Source organism: Harpia harpyja, chromosome 3 (assembly GCF_026419915.1).
Source record: "Harpia harpyja isolate bHarHar1 chromosome 3, bHarHar1 primary haplotype, whole genome shotgun sequence".
Classification (NCBI taxonomy): domain Eukaryota; kingdom Metazoa; phylum Chordata; class Aves; order Accipitriformes; family Accipitridae; genus Harpia; species Harpia harpyja.
The window spans coordinates 25,576,991-25,593,631 of NC_068942.1; the positions used below are offsets into that span (position 1 = coordinate 25,576,991).

The 16,641-nt window shown below is 36.8% G+C and overlaps 1 protein-coding gene across 6 annotated transcripts in view; it reads left to right on the forward strand.

Annotated features, from left to right (window-relative positions):
• The window catches only part of COL12A1 (collagen type XII alpha 1 chain), a 107,269-nt gene that overhangs the window by 47,078 nt on the left and 43,550 nt on the right, over positions 1-16,641 (forward strand). For all 6 annotated transcript variants that reach the window (XM_052781695.1, XM_052781697.1, XM_052781698.1 and 3 more), the window contains 15 exons: positions 568-697; positions 1,756-1,901; positions 2,180-2,309; positions 3,126-3,265; positions 4,005-4,134; positions 5,548-5,687; positions 5,922-6,054; positions 6,155-6,181; positions 6,493-6,635; positions 9,100-9,229; positions 10,120-10,259; positions 11,355-11,484; positions 12,113-12,255; positions 13,288-13,417; positions 14,942-15,084. In XM_052781695.1, the coding sequence (XP_052637655.1) occupies positions 568-697; positions 1,756-1,901; positions 2,180-2,309; positions 3,126-3,265; positions 4,005-4,134; positions 5,548-5,687; positions 5,922-6,054; positions 6,155-6,181; positions 6,493-6,635; positions 9,100-9,229; positions 10,120-10,259; positions 11,355-11,484; positions 12,113-12,255; positions 13,288-13,417; positions 14,942-15,084 (1,935 nt within the window). The remainder of the gene's footprint in view (positions 1-567; positions 698-1,755; positions 1,902-2,179; positions 2,310-3,125; positions 3,266-4,004; positions 4,135-5,547; positions 5,688-5,921; positions 6,055-6,154; positions 6,182-6,492; positions 6,636-9,099; positions 9,230-10,119; positions 10,260-11,354; positions 11,485-12,112; positions 12,256-13,287; positions 13,418-14,941; positions 15,085-16,641) is intronic.

Below are 16,641 nucleotides of genomic sequence, written 5' to 3' on the forward strand. Positions count from 1 at the left end.
CCAAACTTCCCATCTCTGAATGTGGCTTTAAAATCTTAACTCAGATTTGACTCATGAAGAATTTAATCTTAATAATTCATGACCTAAGGATTTGGCCTTTGATTAGGGTTGGGGCAGCCATTCCAGTGCACGCTGACTTTACAACTTGACTATTTGCTGGCATTTCTGTTCCACAAGATGTTGCCAATACCATGTGCTGTAACCATCTAGATTATCCTGGATGTTTAAAACTTTTTTCCAAAGTGGTAACATATATGTCTGGCACTTTTTTAATATTTCTGAGTAACATAAAAGTGTAAACCATGTGTGAAAGCAGGATACACAGTGAGTGCTGCTAGATATGTCCAGCTTTATTGAAAACAAGCATCTGTCTGAGGTTTCCCTACAGCTTGCTTTGCAAAAATAATGGTATCCTGTCAGACAAAATACATAGAAGATTAAGACCATACTTACAGTTCCATACCATTGATTTCTGAAGAGTTTTGCAAGGAATGATTTTTTTTGTTAGAGATAAGATTACAAATGCATTTGTTGTACCCTGGTTAACATTGCTTCTCTTTTATGTAGTTTTATGTAAGTAGGATGGAAACAACGACAGTTCTGAAAGATCTGAAACCTGAAACAGAATATGTTGTTAACGTGTTTTCTGTGGTAGAAGATGAAAGCAGTGAACCTCTAATCGGCAGGGAAACAACTTGTAAGTTAGAAATGGAACTCGAATAAGATGTTAACAGCCAGTTTGGCATATGGGGAACTGTCCAGTAGAACCTTCAGCACTATGGGCTTTCTTCTTAAAGGAAAGAAAATTTTTAATTTGAACGACCAAATTGTGTTGTTACACTGGTTGTTCAGATCTTAGCTGAAAAACTTTAGCAACGTGAAACTGCATTGAGGTAAAAAGTGTTTGTCCCAGCTTCTTGCCAGGCTCATAAAGCACGGCTGTACAAGACTAGAGCAACAGACATGAATTACATGACAGTGTTCATAAATTCCTGAAATTTGATCATATACAAATGTGTACTCCTTCATTTTTATGGTAGATAATTAATTCCTGCTACTAGCAGCCAGAATACTATAGAAAATCATTCTAATTTTATAAGATTAACAAAAAGCCAGTTCAACAGAATCACATCACTTCTATGAGACATAACTTAGCCATTATGTTTCTATTACTAGCTGTCTGCATGATTGATTTTAGGTATATTTATGCTGAATGCAACATAAGGTGACTTTCCTGCCTCTTTAAGTATATTGAATGTTAGGTGTTCATTTCAATTCTTTGATTGTTTTGTATTAGGCTTGTCATAAACCCTTGAAGTATGTACATAGTTTTTATGAAGCCTGTAGTAATTTTTTATGTTTGTTTAATAATTTGAGAAATATAGAAAAAAAGAAGAAAGTACAAGAAATCCTTTTATAAGTACATATCCCAAACCAGTCATATTCTGTTTCATATTAGAGCATTCATGTGAGTTCATGTTGCTTTCTAGAATATTCAAGTGTTCCAGTGCAGACTTGTAAGATCGTTTTAGCTGTGTGTAGCAAATCTATAGCACATTCAATATGTGACAACCATTACCTCATTCTTAAACTAAGCACCATTTAAAATACCACTACTTGCAGATCGCTTTTCTGCTATCCATAATGTACCCTAATACCCATGTGCAATATTCTCAGTGGTACTACCTGTGATGTGCAATATGAAACGTGAAGAAGGTGAAGGAAATAAATTCATATATATCTTTTATTTGGCAGTGCCAATCTCTTCAGTCAGAAACCTGAATGTTTATGACATTGGATCAACTTCCATGCGAGTGAGATGGGAACCTCTCAATGGAGCTACTGGTTATTTGTTAACATATGAACCTGTGAATGCCACAGTCCCAACCACAGAGAAAGAGGTAAGAGAATTTGTCTTCACTTCCTGCACTCTACCAAAAATAAATTAAGAAAAACAGATAGATTTTCTTGATATATCATAATAGTCAAAAGAGACTGGCATGTACTTCTTGAAGTGCAGTGAACTTACTGGGATATTGTATACAATGACATCAGTCAGGAAGCTGTAAATACACTGTGAATCTCACAAACAAAATTCCCTTGAAGTTAAATCATTGCTTGCTTTTCTGCCATTGCTTTCTTCAGTTTTTAAACAAGGTATGTTATTTTTCATATGCAGATGCCTGTTGGACCATCAGTGAATGAAGTTCAGCTGGTAGATCTCATCCCCAATACTGAGTACACTTTAACAGCTTACGTATTGTTTGGTGATATCACCAGTGACCCACTCACCACCCAGGAAGTGACATGTATGGATATGTTGATTTTTTGCTTTGTTGTTATTGTTTCAGCAACATTTAACTTTCTTTTTATTTCATGCAAAAGTTTTTTTATATACAGTTTTTGTTTAGAAAACCAACTTTTCCATGTTTTATGCATTTTCTAGCAGTCATACATTTCCAAAAGATCTTAAAGGCAATTTCAATGAAAAGGGACCAACTATTAAAAAAGGAACAAAAAGGTTTTTTCCTTGAATAATGAAGGGAGTTGGCTAGACAATCTTGAGGTTATAGTGTTTTTAAAGTCTCAATTTTGCTTGCATTAACTTAGAAACATTGTTCCCAAATTCAGACATTCTCTAAAGTATAGAAAATGCCAAGGAAACATGCCATACCAAGAAAAAAATTGATCTAAACATGACTTTCTTTTTTAAACCTTTCACTAAACACCTTTTCTTAAACATTTCCTACTGGCAGAGGCATGTTTCTGGGCTAGATGCACACAGTATGGTTATTCTTATGTTCTTAAAAAAATGTTAAACCCTTAACTGTACACGAAAAGTGACTGTTCTCACCAAAAGTTACAATCTTAAGCACTGATACTTCTAAAAGCATTGTGCTCATAATTTACAAAGGTGAAGCTACTGTAGTTTATAGCTATTTTGCTCATGGCAGGGACAAAAAGCTCTTAAGCTGCCTCATCTAATGGCCAGAGCAATGAATTTCCCAGGAAGTTATTGCCTCCATTTCAATGAAATGCATGAAAAGAATTTAATTCCTTCTGTGAGAGACCTATACCTCTGCCATGAATAGCATTTTCACTTACTACTGTCATTATTTTTACAGTACCTTTGCCTGGACCCAGAGGCTTAACAATTCAGGATGTTACTCACAGCACCATGAATGTCCTTTGGGATCCCGCTCCAGGGAAAGTTCGAAAATACATCCTAAGATACAAAATAGCTGATGAAGCTGATGTAAAGGAGGTAAATGACAGGAACATTTTTGAAAGTACTAGAAGATAGTTTTATTCTGAGGAGCTAGGTTGCTAAAATAATAGTAAAAGTGTATTATAAGCCACCACTGAGAATAAAGAACATCAGTTCACGGTGATCGCAGTCAGGAAAGGGTACTGATTTCTTGGAAACTGAATAAGCATGAGAGAGATTTCTTTGTGTACTCCTCTCTTCCTTCTCCAGAGAGGAAAAATCCTCAAACTGAGTGGAGAATTTTCCTGTGCTTTGATAAATAGCCATTCCTACTCTCTGCATTAGTGTTAGTTTGCCAAGCTCTAATAGGAGGACAGGATTGTGGAATAAAGGTATGTTAGCCCGTTTGCCCACTGTCAGAACAAGTATGACCATTGTTAGAGATGTCTTTGAGTTATGTGCAAGCTTTCCATAATTGCGCTGCTAGGCATGAATCGCTCTTGGAGGATTATATGTGTTTGTAAGGGAATGAGAATTTTCTGGAGATGCAGTTTGTATCCTTGTTTCCAAAAGAATGAAGCAGTGAAAGATCAACAAGTAGTACTAATATCTGAGACAATATGCTTTGGGAGTTAGTAGATAGCTCTCAATATTAAGGTGTAAATTTAGGGGTAAATGGCAAAATTTAGTGCAGCATACTTTTCTGTTTTTAGTACAGGAATTTCTGTCATTTAATCAAAAGCAGAGCCAGAAATAGAGCAATTTACAATTATTAAGTCACTATTTTTGTTCTTAGGTGGAAATTGACAGACTCAAAACCAGTACTACTCTCTCTGACCTTTCCTCCCAATCACTGTATAACATAAAAGTTGTTGCTGTATACGATGAAGGGGAATCCCTACCGATAAATACAGAAGCTGTCACTCGTAAGTTTTCCTAATAACCCTACTTGTGGTTATTTTTGCCTTATGTTCTATTTAATTTGTGTGTGTTGCAATATATTACTGAGTTTAGGTGGAACCGTAATTTAATTTATCTGGGAAATATTTTTCTTGCATTTGTAGCATTATTTGCAGTATAATAATCCCTGGGAATTTTAGATGAGTTCAGTGTCTTACTGCAGTAAACACTGAGGCTGCAGTCTGCAGAGAGGTGACAGACCAGCAACTGAAGCAAAATTATTAGTGTTTAGAGGCTGAAGGAGGAGTGTAGGGGTAGAATTAGTAAGAAAATATGAGGGCGGAGGAAAACTTTATCAAGCCTATGCAGGAATCTAGGAAAGTGAGTAGGAAGCTGGGGCATATGCTAGAGGATTAGAGAGACATATGATCTTGCTTCTGATCCAAGAGAGTTTTTGTACCATGGAATACTAAACCAGTCTGTACTTCTAGAGAATCATAAAGGCAGCATCTGAGTAATCTCAACAAATAGAGGCAAGGAAATGGTGTTGCACAAACAGTAAGAACCAACCTCCATACAAGAGCAGTGACAGCCTGAAAGGAGAAAGCTGATATCAGGGAAGCCCTCATCCTGACCGAGGTTTAAGACAGCTGACCAGAAAAGCTAGACTAGAGATGAGCAATGTTACCTTATCACTGCCCCTCACTCTGATGTGAAAAAAAAGAGAAAAAAACATGCATGTGCACTCTCTCTTCTTTTTTTCTTTGGAATTTTTCATTTTGTAGCCTGGTGTATTTAAAAATGTTTGTGGGATAATTTTTGCTTGCTTTTGTGCTAGCCTTTCTTCTATAGCTGTGGTTTTGTGTGACTGTGTGTGTAAGGAAAAAGAGGAAAGCTCTGCCAAAGAAATTAGTTTAATTCTCTGGTTTTACCTATTTACTCATTTCTTCCCAGTGGCTATAATATTTTGCCTCCTTAACCTACAGTTAACCTCTGTGAATTCTTTCTAAATAAGTAGTGTAATTCAGTCATGCCTTATTTGGCTTATATAAAGAATTTTAAGATCTGGGAGAAACACAGGCGGGAGCTTGACCTCTGTGTGTGGGAGTTCATAATTACTCCTTCTAACTCCAAAATGTAACAGCTAGGACTTCAGTTGCTGTGACTAGACATGTGAGTTGTGACCTCTGCTGAGGTCAGTAGAGCCACTTCTGTTTTATCAGGTGATGACCTGGTGATGTGACCTTTTGAAGGATGATTTGCTTAGTGTAGGTGGGCTGGGTTATACTACAGCTTTTTATTGGAGTCATTAGAAGCATGGTAACTGAGATATGAATCTTCTACATAATCTTCTAAATTCTTTCTATAAGTAATTCCTTGGTTTAACTATTTATTTTATAGTTATGTTTTGAGGAATATTTTTACTTTTCTCATAATAGAGCCTGTGCCAGCACCAGTCAATCTCAGAATCACAGATGTAACCACGAATAGTTTTAGAGGAACTTGGGATCATGGAGCTCCAGATGTCTCTCTATACAGAATAACGTGGGGACCCTATGGAAGACCGGAAAAACAGGAGGTAGGAAAAGATAGCCGCCATAAGATTCTGTGGGCAGTCTCTCAGAGGGTATATTTTTATAATCAGAAATGTGATTAATAAATGGCCTATAACTTGCAAGCCCTCCTGTTATGCTTGTAGTGATGTTACTGTGTAAAAAATTACTCAGTTATATCCCACTTTCTGGTTTGGTTTGTTTGGTTTGTTTTTATTTATTTTTTTTACTTTTTTTTTTTTTTTTACTTTTTCCACAAGACTATCTTAAATGGAGATGAGAATAGTTTGGTCTTTGAAAATTTGAATCCAGATACATTATATGATGTCTCAGTTACTGCCATCTATCCTGATGAATCAGAAAGTGATGACCTCATTGGCAGTGAACGAACATGTAAGTAATTAAAGGGTTTCTGCATGTTGTTATTCATAGTTATTAAATCAGAAGGCATACACATATAAGAATTCTGAAAACTCTTTCTACTTTTTTCTAGTACCCTTGATACCTATCACCACACAAGGTAAGAATCTGAATTTCCAGGTATGGTATTATTAAAGAAAACTCAGAGATATCTTTTTCTAAACTGTGAGGAATGTTGACATTAAAAAGCTGAGATCATTTAATAAATATTATTGTATATTTGGAAGAATCCTAAACACTAGATTACCACATGTTTATTATTTTACAAACATTACAATTGATGTTGTCTTGTACTTAATACATTCTGCTCTTGGTCAGGCATTCATGCAGCCCTAAAAGTATGAATGAAGAGTTTGTCCCTGCTTTTTGCTTGAATTACATATTTATTCTTTTCTTTATTATGTTTCTCAGCCCCAAAGAGTGGCCCACGAAACCTTCAGGTGTACAATGCAACTTCACACAGTCTGACTGTGAAGTGGGATCCTGCCAGTGGCCGAGTGCAGAGATACAGGATCATTTACCAGCCTATCAGTGGGGATGGCCCTGAACAGTCGGTAACTAGTTTTAAAGTGCTATAGTTATTCAACCTTAAATGATAATTCTGCAAAGTAATCCTTTAGCATAGTTTATTTTCAAAGCACAACGGTGTATATATTAATCACCTTTTAGGTGAAAATTTGTATTTATAGTGAATAAGTATATATTCCCACCTTTTTCTTTCTCCCCTTTCAAATCCAAGACAGAATGCTCTTTATGGAGCAAAAATAACTTTGGATACAGCTCGTTTTCTTGAAAATCATAATCTATAGATATAAGTAGAATAAAGTTAAAATCTGTTGAGGAACAAGTCAATCAGCACATGAGACTACAAGTCACAGATATATAGTTATCACAACAATCAATAATATGAACTATCATGACTACTTCCATAGTCCAGAGTTTTCCATTCTTTTCATGGTGTGGTTCATGTGCTATCAGAGGGACTTTGCCGTGGAACATATTGTGCACAGCTGAGACTGTCTCTTACCATGCTAGGGACAGAATAATCACTCAGAAGCAGCAGTTGCAAAACCAAATCCATGCAAAACATATGCTAGGGAAGTGTTTAAGGTATTTTAGTGTCTTTTAATATGATTGAGCAGTTGTAATGATAGAGAGAGCCAGTACCATATGATCAGCCAGCTTTCCCTGCATTGTCAGCAAAAGCTGTGTTGACTACTGGCGGCCTACGCAACACAGCCTGGGAATGGTAATTCAGTCAGCCTGTTTGTCAGAAATGTGTGCTACTTAAAAATGCCCTATTCTGCAGTGGGAGGCTGTTGTGGTTACTTCCAAATGACTCAGAGGAACAGTCTCAGATGAGAACCACACTCATTTGATTTGTTCCTGTAATCGGAGATCACACATGTTCAGAAGCGTATCTAGGAATGTTTACTTTAGAATTGGTTGGATACTTATGCACCCATTTTTACTCCCTTCTGAACAACATGCATTTGAGTTAATTGAACTGTTGAATGAATTGAGTAGTTGAATGCAAGTTTAGTGAGAAATCACTAGAGGATTAAGGAGCAGCAGTAAGGTTAATTAATATCTGTAATTAATTGCTGGTACTGGAGCAAAAAAAGAATTATGAGCATTCTGTTGAAACTTGTGCAAACAATAGGCTTAATAGACTTAATTATTCACAACTGGATAAAGTCCAGCAGTGGCAGTTGGAGAAGACACCTCTTTCTGAGGAGAGCACAAAGAACACTTGTGCTCTGTTCATGGCATTTTAATGTCTGACTGCAAATAATTGTCAGTCATATGATAGTAAATCCTTGTCTGCTTTTTTTGTTACTGTGATATTTGATTAAACTGCAGTTGCTAGGTAGGCAGTAGCAGTGTGCCCACTGAAATATTTAAAATAGAATTTCTAGAAGATTTTTATTGCTCTGTCTGACATGTAATGGCCTCAGCACCAAGAAAGAGCACAGGTGATTTGAAGACAATGCTGCAAAAACTGCACTTGAAACTCCAGAGACCATCATGATCACTTAGGGTCAGGTTTTGAAAGGCAAATAAATACTAAAATGTGGAGGCAGCCGTGATGAGATGCTAAAAGAATTTATGCTTTGAACTGAGCTTTGTACACTTGGGTACAAATAAAAAAATTCCTTTAAATTAAAATAATCTACTTCTATGAAATGTGAAGACGTATAAATGCTTGCTCATTATCAGTTCTTCATCATCAGAAGCTTTTAAGTGTTATGACAAACATATTAGCTGAATAGGCTTTGAAAATGTGCAGATAGTCTTAAAAGTACAAAGGATGCCCTTGAGCAAGTATAATTTTGTGCAATTAAAAACCAAAAAGCTCATGATTCACAAATGCTGAAGACCTAAGTATTATTCTCAGTACACTGTAAATCTTTTACTTGGTGGAGATTATGATCACAGGATTATATGTAAAAGAAAAAATTGAAAGATGTATAATGATTTTAAACTCTTAACAAATGTTTTAGAAGCTGAAGTATCATGCTGTAAAATTTTTGAAATCAAGGAGAGACAATGTTGATATTGTATCAAATGTACATTAGAGATCTACAGAGTGTTGAAATTTATTCCATGCTTGCATTCTACCTGAGAGTGGAGCTTAAAGATCCCAGTTCGAAGTCTGTCAAAATGAATTAAAGACTATCATTGATTTCAATATGATATAGTCAGAGGCAATGCAGAGAAACAGCTCTGTGCTGGCACAGAACTGGCAGTTGATTATATAATTGTGGTTATATGCAAGTTTGGAGGTCTTAAAGAATACTGGCTTTGTGTCACTGGACTCTGTCTAAACTTGCTGAGATGAATATGTACTAAATATTATTATTGTTAAATGTCTACTGTCAGTCACAAGAGCATTGCAGCATATGATATCATAGAGTTTTCCACTCTGCATCAAATGCATACATTCTTCACTGTAACAGTAAGCAGAAAAGGGCAGCATAAAACAGATTTTAATCTTTTTCTTTCATTTTACTGCAGACTATGGTTGGAGGGCGGCAGAACAGTGTGGTGATACAGAAGCTGCAGCCTGACACACCATATGCTATTACTGTGTCATCAATGTATGCAGATGGTGAAGGGGGACGAATGACAGGACGAGGCAGAACCAGTAAGTAACTTGTTGAGATCGTATTAGGTGCGAAACAATATTGATATATTGCTTTTCAAATTAGCTGAGAAAAATTTCTTGTGGTGAAATTCATCCCGTTTGTATTTGTCATTTGTCCTTTGATGGGTTTCAAGTATCTAAAGTAAGAAGGCCTGTCAGTCTACAGGCTGTAGAGAAACCCTGCACCACCCCCTTAGACTGGACGCCCAGCTTTTAAGGCTAGAGAAACCCTAATGCTACTATGGAACTTCTTCCTCATTTTAATCTGTTTAATTGTCTTATGCCACAATTTACTTAAAACACCTTAAAGCATCTGAAGGCATGTGACTCTCCTATGTGTGCTGTTAAGTTTACTATTTTCCTGTCAGCACCTTCAGTTCAGAGGCTGACCTTTACAGTGTGCATTTTGAGACTGTAGCATTTTATGTTGATAGCATTGTTTTGATCCTGCTATAGAAAGCACTGAGTGATTTGCTACCAAAGGCACTTCAGGCATAAAACCCAATTCACTATTTTAAATTAATTAGTTATTTAACTAAAAATTTATTAATAAATTTATTAATTGATTTGTACTTAGTTTACTTTTGGGCCTGCAATGGAAAGTCAGGCATAACAATGTCTTTGGTGAGGAATGAAGAAAACAATCCTAATGAGCTTATCGTATAATTCTAAAATAGTGACCAGAAAGAAATTTTTCTTACTATATTTAGCATTCCTTCTGCTGTTGGATGGGGCTGATGTGTTCTGATTAATGAAGACAAATGACATTTAACATGAACTATTAAACCTGTTGTTTTTAAATTTCCTAATGATACATTACATAGGCATGATCTGACAGCACAGGTGAGAATGTAGTTCCACATTTCTGACAGCTCATTGATCTGTTTCAGAACCTCTCACTACTGTGAAGAACTTGCTAGTTTATGACCCAACCACCAGTACTCTGAACATTCGATGGGATCATGCAGAAGGAAGTCCTCGCCAGTATAAAGTCTTTTATAGACCTACAGCTGGAGGTGCAGAAGAAATGGTAAATACTTTGTGTGGATCTCACTAACCATCTCAGACAAATTGCAGCTCATGGTGCTACTGAGAGAAATACTGCTGAGTGAAGTGGGTCTTGCTTGTCTATGCACTGGCTTTTTTTCTGTTCATAGCTACCCTGGAGAAAATGCAGAGCACCTACATGAAAGTTGGTTACTCCCATATGTATTACAGATGTTTGATATTATATAGTAGACATTCAGTGACTAGTTCTTAGCACAGGGATTTAATACCACATACAATTTTTTGTTTGTTTATTCTTAGGGCAGTGCGTGTGAATGTAAAGCTGACTTCAGGGTGTAGAAAAGGCTATAAAGTCAGCAGACCTAATTTCTACCCATTTTTACTGCTAAGAAGTCATGTGACTGTAGGCAGTCAGCTGGGATGATATTTGTGAAAGCAGAAAAATCCACATACGTGTCTTATTTTAATCTCCTAAAATTATTTCATTGCTAAAGAGCTAAAACAATCTTGAAAATGGGAAGCCATGCTGCAGACTGGGAAAATATTATTCTTTCCCACTTGTGTTTCTTTTTCCACATCTGTGCAATTTGATGTGCCTGTGAAATGAGGAGTACATGAATTGCCACTGTTTCAATAGCATCTAGAGAGATCCTGATGATAAATATTCTTAAATGCTGTGGAATTTTACCTTCTAACATGAGCTACTTATTACTTCTTGTCATTAGCATGTATGTAATGTTTATTTTTTTGATTTAGAAAGTGACCTTTTAATGCCTCTGAGCTGCTAAGTGGTAGTCATTAAAGAGATCACTGCAGATTCTGCTACTGTTATTAGTAGAACAGGATCTGAACCCAAAAGTGAAGATAGCTGTAAGGGGTTGTATAGGAAAGCATAGGACTTAACAACAATTTTTGTTAAGTCCAAGACAGAACCTTCTTGAAAGACAATTCCAGAAGATGCCATGAACCCTGTTACTTCAAACTTCACCTTTTGCAAAGTTTTTATCACATCCTAGAAATGGGATGTGGTGAAGGAGTAAGGGAGATACAAAAAAGCTTAAACTTTTTGCATATTTATGTAAATGTCATGCCCTTACCTTTCTGATTAAATTTGTAGACCACAGTACCAGGAAACACAAACTATGTCATCCTGAGGTCTCTTGAACCCAACACACCTTACACTGTAACTGTAGTTCCAGTTTTCCCAGAGGGGGATGGTGGACGTGTCTCTGACACTGGAAGAACTTGTAAGTAAAATAGTCCTTTTCAAGAAAATGTTAGGATTTTTTGTGTGAGTGGCTGAGATCATTAGAAATTGATTTTACATCAAATGTGGAAGTTTATTTTCCCCAAAGCTAAAACATAAGTGTAAGAAACTCTGTTTAACTGCTTGGTTGTTTTTGGAGCTCTGTGACTTATTCTGTTTTTCTTTGCTTATTTGGCTTTCAAGTCCACTTATCTCAGGCAAGCTCAGCTCTTACATTGTGCAGTGAACTTACTGTTTACTTCCACACCAAAGTAAAATTTTAATTGTAGTGCCAGTAGCAATAGTGGTGAACAAATGGCAAATATTGGTGTTAATCCATGCTAATGTCTATACCATGTGCTTAAAATTTCCCAGGAAGTAACAAAGTATTATGATTATACCTTCAATTTGCAGTATAAACATATGTACTTTGCTGCCTGGCAGGGATGTTTGTAAAGACTAATCACTGAGATTTTTAGATTTGTAGATTTTGGGATAACAAAATTAATGTGTTTATCTTGGTTCTGAAGCACTTTTCAGATCCCTTTGAGCACTGTTGTAAATTCAAGTAGAACTAGTACTTACATAAACAACTTTGTAAAACTTAATTTAAATTATCCTTGATCTAGTGGAGAGAGGAACACCAAGAAACATTCAAGTTTACAATCCCACACCAAACAGCATGAATGTCCGATGGGAACCTGCTCCAGGTCCAGTACAGCAATATAGAATTAATTACTCTCCACTGTCTGGCCCAAGGCCATCAGAATCTGTAAGTAATTTAGTTTTTGTACTGTTCCTTACAAGTGTGTGGAGGATATTGCTTCCTTCAATGAGTGTAGAACAATAATAATAAACTCAGGCCAACTGTCTGGCTGGGAGTGTCCCTGCTGAAAACACTGTGTCTACAGGAATTTAGTCCATTATAAATAAATGCTTAATTTGGTGAAATAAAAGAAATAAGAAATAAGACTCTCCCATTTAAAACTGAGTATTGAGGATTGAGTATCCTTTATTATATTGCAGGTGAGGATGAGTTAAAATAAAACCTTTCTTTTTTTTTTTTAAGAGAGAAGGAAACAACAAATATTTATTAGGAAATGTTTAATTATGAAACCAGATGCCAAGTTTATGTGATTTTTCCACTAAACCATCTGTTCACCCCAAATCGTTAGTGTTTAAGTAGGTCTTGGTGAGCAGTGAAGTCTGGATACGGGTAAAAATTTGCCTTCCAGATGTGAAGTAAGAGTTCTTGGATTTGTGTATAAATAGGTGCAGTATTAGAGCTAAACCTGTGAATGCACTCACACAAAATGTACACCCACATTGTACACATACAGATGAATATGTTTTTATGTAAGGAAGTGTAAGAATTTTTAATGAATCATTTGCATCTATAAAGTGAAACTGCATATTACTTCACACATGAGTGGGAACCTGCCTGTTAGTACCTGTTAGAAAATGTCCTTTGTATGGCAGTAAACCATGACAGAATTTACTTTTTTGGTTTCTGTTCCTGAATGTTTCTTCTTTTTTTCTCAACTATTTTAATGTAAAATGTAAAAAAAAAGCAATTCCATTTGCAAAATGAGAGCTTCTTATGTATTTGTCATTTTTTTCCCACCTGCTCTTGAACTTTTATCAATATTATTTCGTTATTTTAAACTTGTATTATTTTTCTTGGAAAATGTGCAGCGTGGTCATGTTTCAAATTTTTCTATATTGCATTCAAATTGTTCATTCTAACAAGACATGGTATAAACTGAACGTTTTTTTATATAGGTGCTTTTTGTTTCTGTTTTAGATTGTGGTACCAGGCAACACTCGTGATGTGATGCTGGAGCGCTTGACTCCTGACACTGCTTACTCAATAAATGTTATAGCTCTGTACGCAGATGGAGAAGGAAATCCAAGCCCAGCACAAGGAAGAACATGTAAGAGGCAGTCAGTACTTGCTTTTTGAAATATGTGTCAAAATTGATGTGTGAAGAATTTATAAAATTGGTTACAGTCACAAATAGGGTAAGCCATTCAGTGCAACTCTGAGATCAATGCATCTAAGTTATGGCTGAAGCAGTTATAGGCCTCTATGCAGGGGAGCTTTTGCTATGTTGTCTGGCAGTTGTGGTACATGCATAATCACCAATGTAATTTTCACTTGTGAAATAAGCCTAATTTGAATGTTTAAGAGTTTAAAAGCTGTTCTTTAAAATGTCGTTACAGATAAATAGCAATTTGTCTTTTGGAAAAAAATAGCACATTAAGATGGATACAATTTGCTGTCAACAGAAAAAAATTTGCTTCGTGTTTTGTGTCTTACCTGATAATTGTATATGTCAACCTCCCCACATGTTTGTTTTTTCCTGGAGATGCCTAAACACCAAAACCTCCTTGTTACAACTTAGCTTGTGGGATCTTGGTTGGCTTACGCTTGGCTTCTTTAAAATTTCTTCTAGAAATAACATGTAAAGAAACTGTCTATGGCAATAATAGGTCACCTCTTTTTTGCTGCTTCTCTGCTTTCTCTGTTAAATCCCCATATTCATCTAAAACTTGCAGATGTGACAGGCTATATTTATACTTGTCTGCAAGAGTCTGAGAAGCAGAACGTATATAGATGCTCACTGTGCACATCCCTCTGATGTTCTCTCCCTTCCATGCTGCTCCCGTTCCTCCAGTTAAGGCCCTGTTTCTATTTAAGACCTTCAGGCACTGCTATATTATCGTTGACTAAATCAACCTGTACATGTTTGTCCTGGTTTAACCCCAATCAGTAACTAAGCACCACACAGCTGCTCACTCACTCCCCCCCCCAACTCAGTGGGATGGAGAGAATTGGGGAAAAAAAAAGGTAAAACTCATGGCTTGAGATAAGAACAGTAATAGAACAGAAAGGAAGAAACTAATAATGATAATAACAACAATAATAAAATGACAATAATAATAAAAGAACTGGAATATGCAAAACAAGTGTTGCACAAGTCCATTGCTCACCACCCACTGACTGGTGCCCAGTTAGTTCCCAAGCCCCTCCTGAGCCTGACTGCCCCCAGTTTATATACTGGGCATGACATCACATGGTATGGAATACCCCTTTGGCCAGTTTGGGTCAGCTGCCCTGGCTGTGTCCCCTCCCAACTTCTCGTGCCCCTCCAGCCTTCTTGCTGGCTGGGCATGAGAAGCTGAAAAATCCTTGACTTAGTGTAAACACTACTTAGCAACAACTGAAATCATCAGTGTGTTATCAACATTCTTCTCATACTGAACCCAAAACATAGCACTATACCAGCTACTAGGAAGACAGTTAACTCTATCCCAGCCAAAACCCAGAAAAAGTTTATTCAGAGTTTCAGAGAGGGCCCTTAGCTTTGGCTTCAGGGCAGCATTTGAACCAGTGAGAGTGACACTGTACTGGAAGAATCACGTGCCATACAACCTTCTGTATTTTCTTTCTTTAGTGCCTCGCAGTGGTCCAAGGAATGTGAGAGTGTTCGACGAGACCACAAACAGCCTTTCTGTACAATGGGACCATGCTGATGGGCCAGTCCAGCAGTACAGAATCATTTATTCACCCACTGTGGGAGACCCTATCGATGAATATGTAAGTTCCGTAATTCCTTAGTAAGCACTGAGATGTTCTCAGTCAATTCTCTAGGCTACAGAAAAACAGACACCTGTTCTACATGTAATACACTCTGCATGCTGTATGGGTTCTTTGGTCATTGTTGTCAATGCTGAGAAGCCACGGTTTATATGGAACAGGTTTTTTTTTCTCACAAAGTTGCAGAACATATATGGTTTAATGAATCAACTTGTGTGTAAAATGTTAAATGTCACACATTAATCAGAAGATTCTGAGCAGAACCTGCTTCCTGACATTTAGTTCAAACATTGTGCTACAGTGAATAGCCATATATTACTTCATACTCTATTCGTTATGAAGTCAGTGTGGTAATATACAGAATAAACATAAACCTGCATTTCATAAATTGAAGAGATTTGGCAGAGTTTAATGAGAAAGCAATGGTAACTTTGGTTCAGCATCTAACTTGCTTTTGTAAGGTTCAGTATGAATTGTAAGTGTTTGCGTTTAATTTCCTGCAACTTAATGATAGCACAAGTTAATCTGAAGCTTATAAAATTCTCTGAGTCCTTATAGCAAAGCCAAACTCAAAGCCTATAGAGGTCAATGGCAGAATTCCTGCTGACTGCCACCAGCCAAAATGTAACGTATAGAGTGCTATTTAAATGCTATTACTGCTTATATATTATCGTATAGGGCATGTTGAAAATTCAATTGTTGAAAATTCCCTACTGGACCTGTTAATCAGGACACACATATTTTTCAACACACATATCTTCTTTGCAGAAAATATTGGACATTTCATAAAAATAGCAAGTCTCAAACAGCTGAAAATTTTTATCAAGTAATAGTGGAAAATGTTGACTGGGACGTGCTTTTGAGATAGATACCTCTAGATAGATACTTCCTTTCTGTAGTTTCAGTGCTTTATGGCCATTTTATGGAGCAGTGTTACTTTTGGATTATACCTACCTTTTCATTAGAAGGGAGCAATAGTGTATGGCTGCACCAGGAAGTTGAGGAGATTGAGGGATGGATAAACAGGCACATTTTTACATATCAAAATATTTAGAGCTTCCTTGAGGTTGTTTAGCTTGGAGAAGAGAAGGCTCTGGCGAGACCTTATAGCAGCCTTCCAGTACCTAAAGGAGGCCTACAAGAAAGCCGGGGAGGGATTTTTTACAAGGGCATATAGTGATAGGACAAGGGGTAATGGCTTTAAACTGAAAGAGGGTAGATTCAGATTAGATGTAAGGAAGAAATTCTTCACTGTGAGGGTGGTGAGGCACTGGAACAGGTTGCCCAGGGAGGCTGTGGATGCCCCATCCCTGGCAGTGTTCAAGGCCAGGTTGGATGGGGCTTTGAGCAACCTGGTCTAGTGGAAGGTGTCCCTGCCCATGGCAGTGGGGTTAGAACTAGATGCTCTTTAAGGTCCCTTCCATCCCAAACCATTCTGTGGTTCTATCCTTCTCAGACTAACTGTTATTTCTCTCAAGAAAATTATATCCTAAGGTGAGGATAATGAAAAGGTAGAAATGAAGCTGATGAGTAGCATGAATGACTTCTGTCCCCATT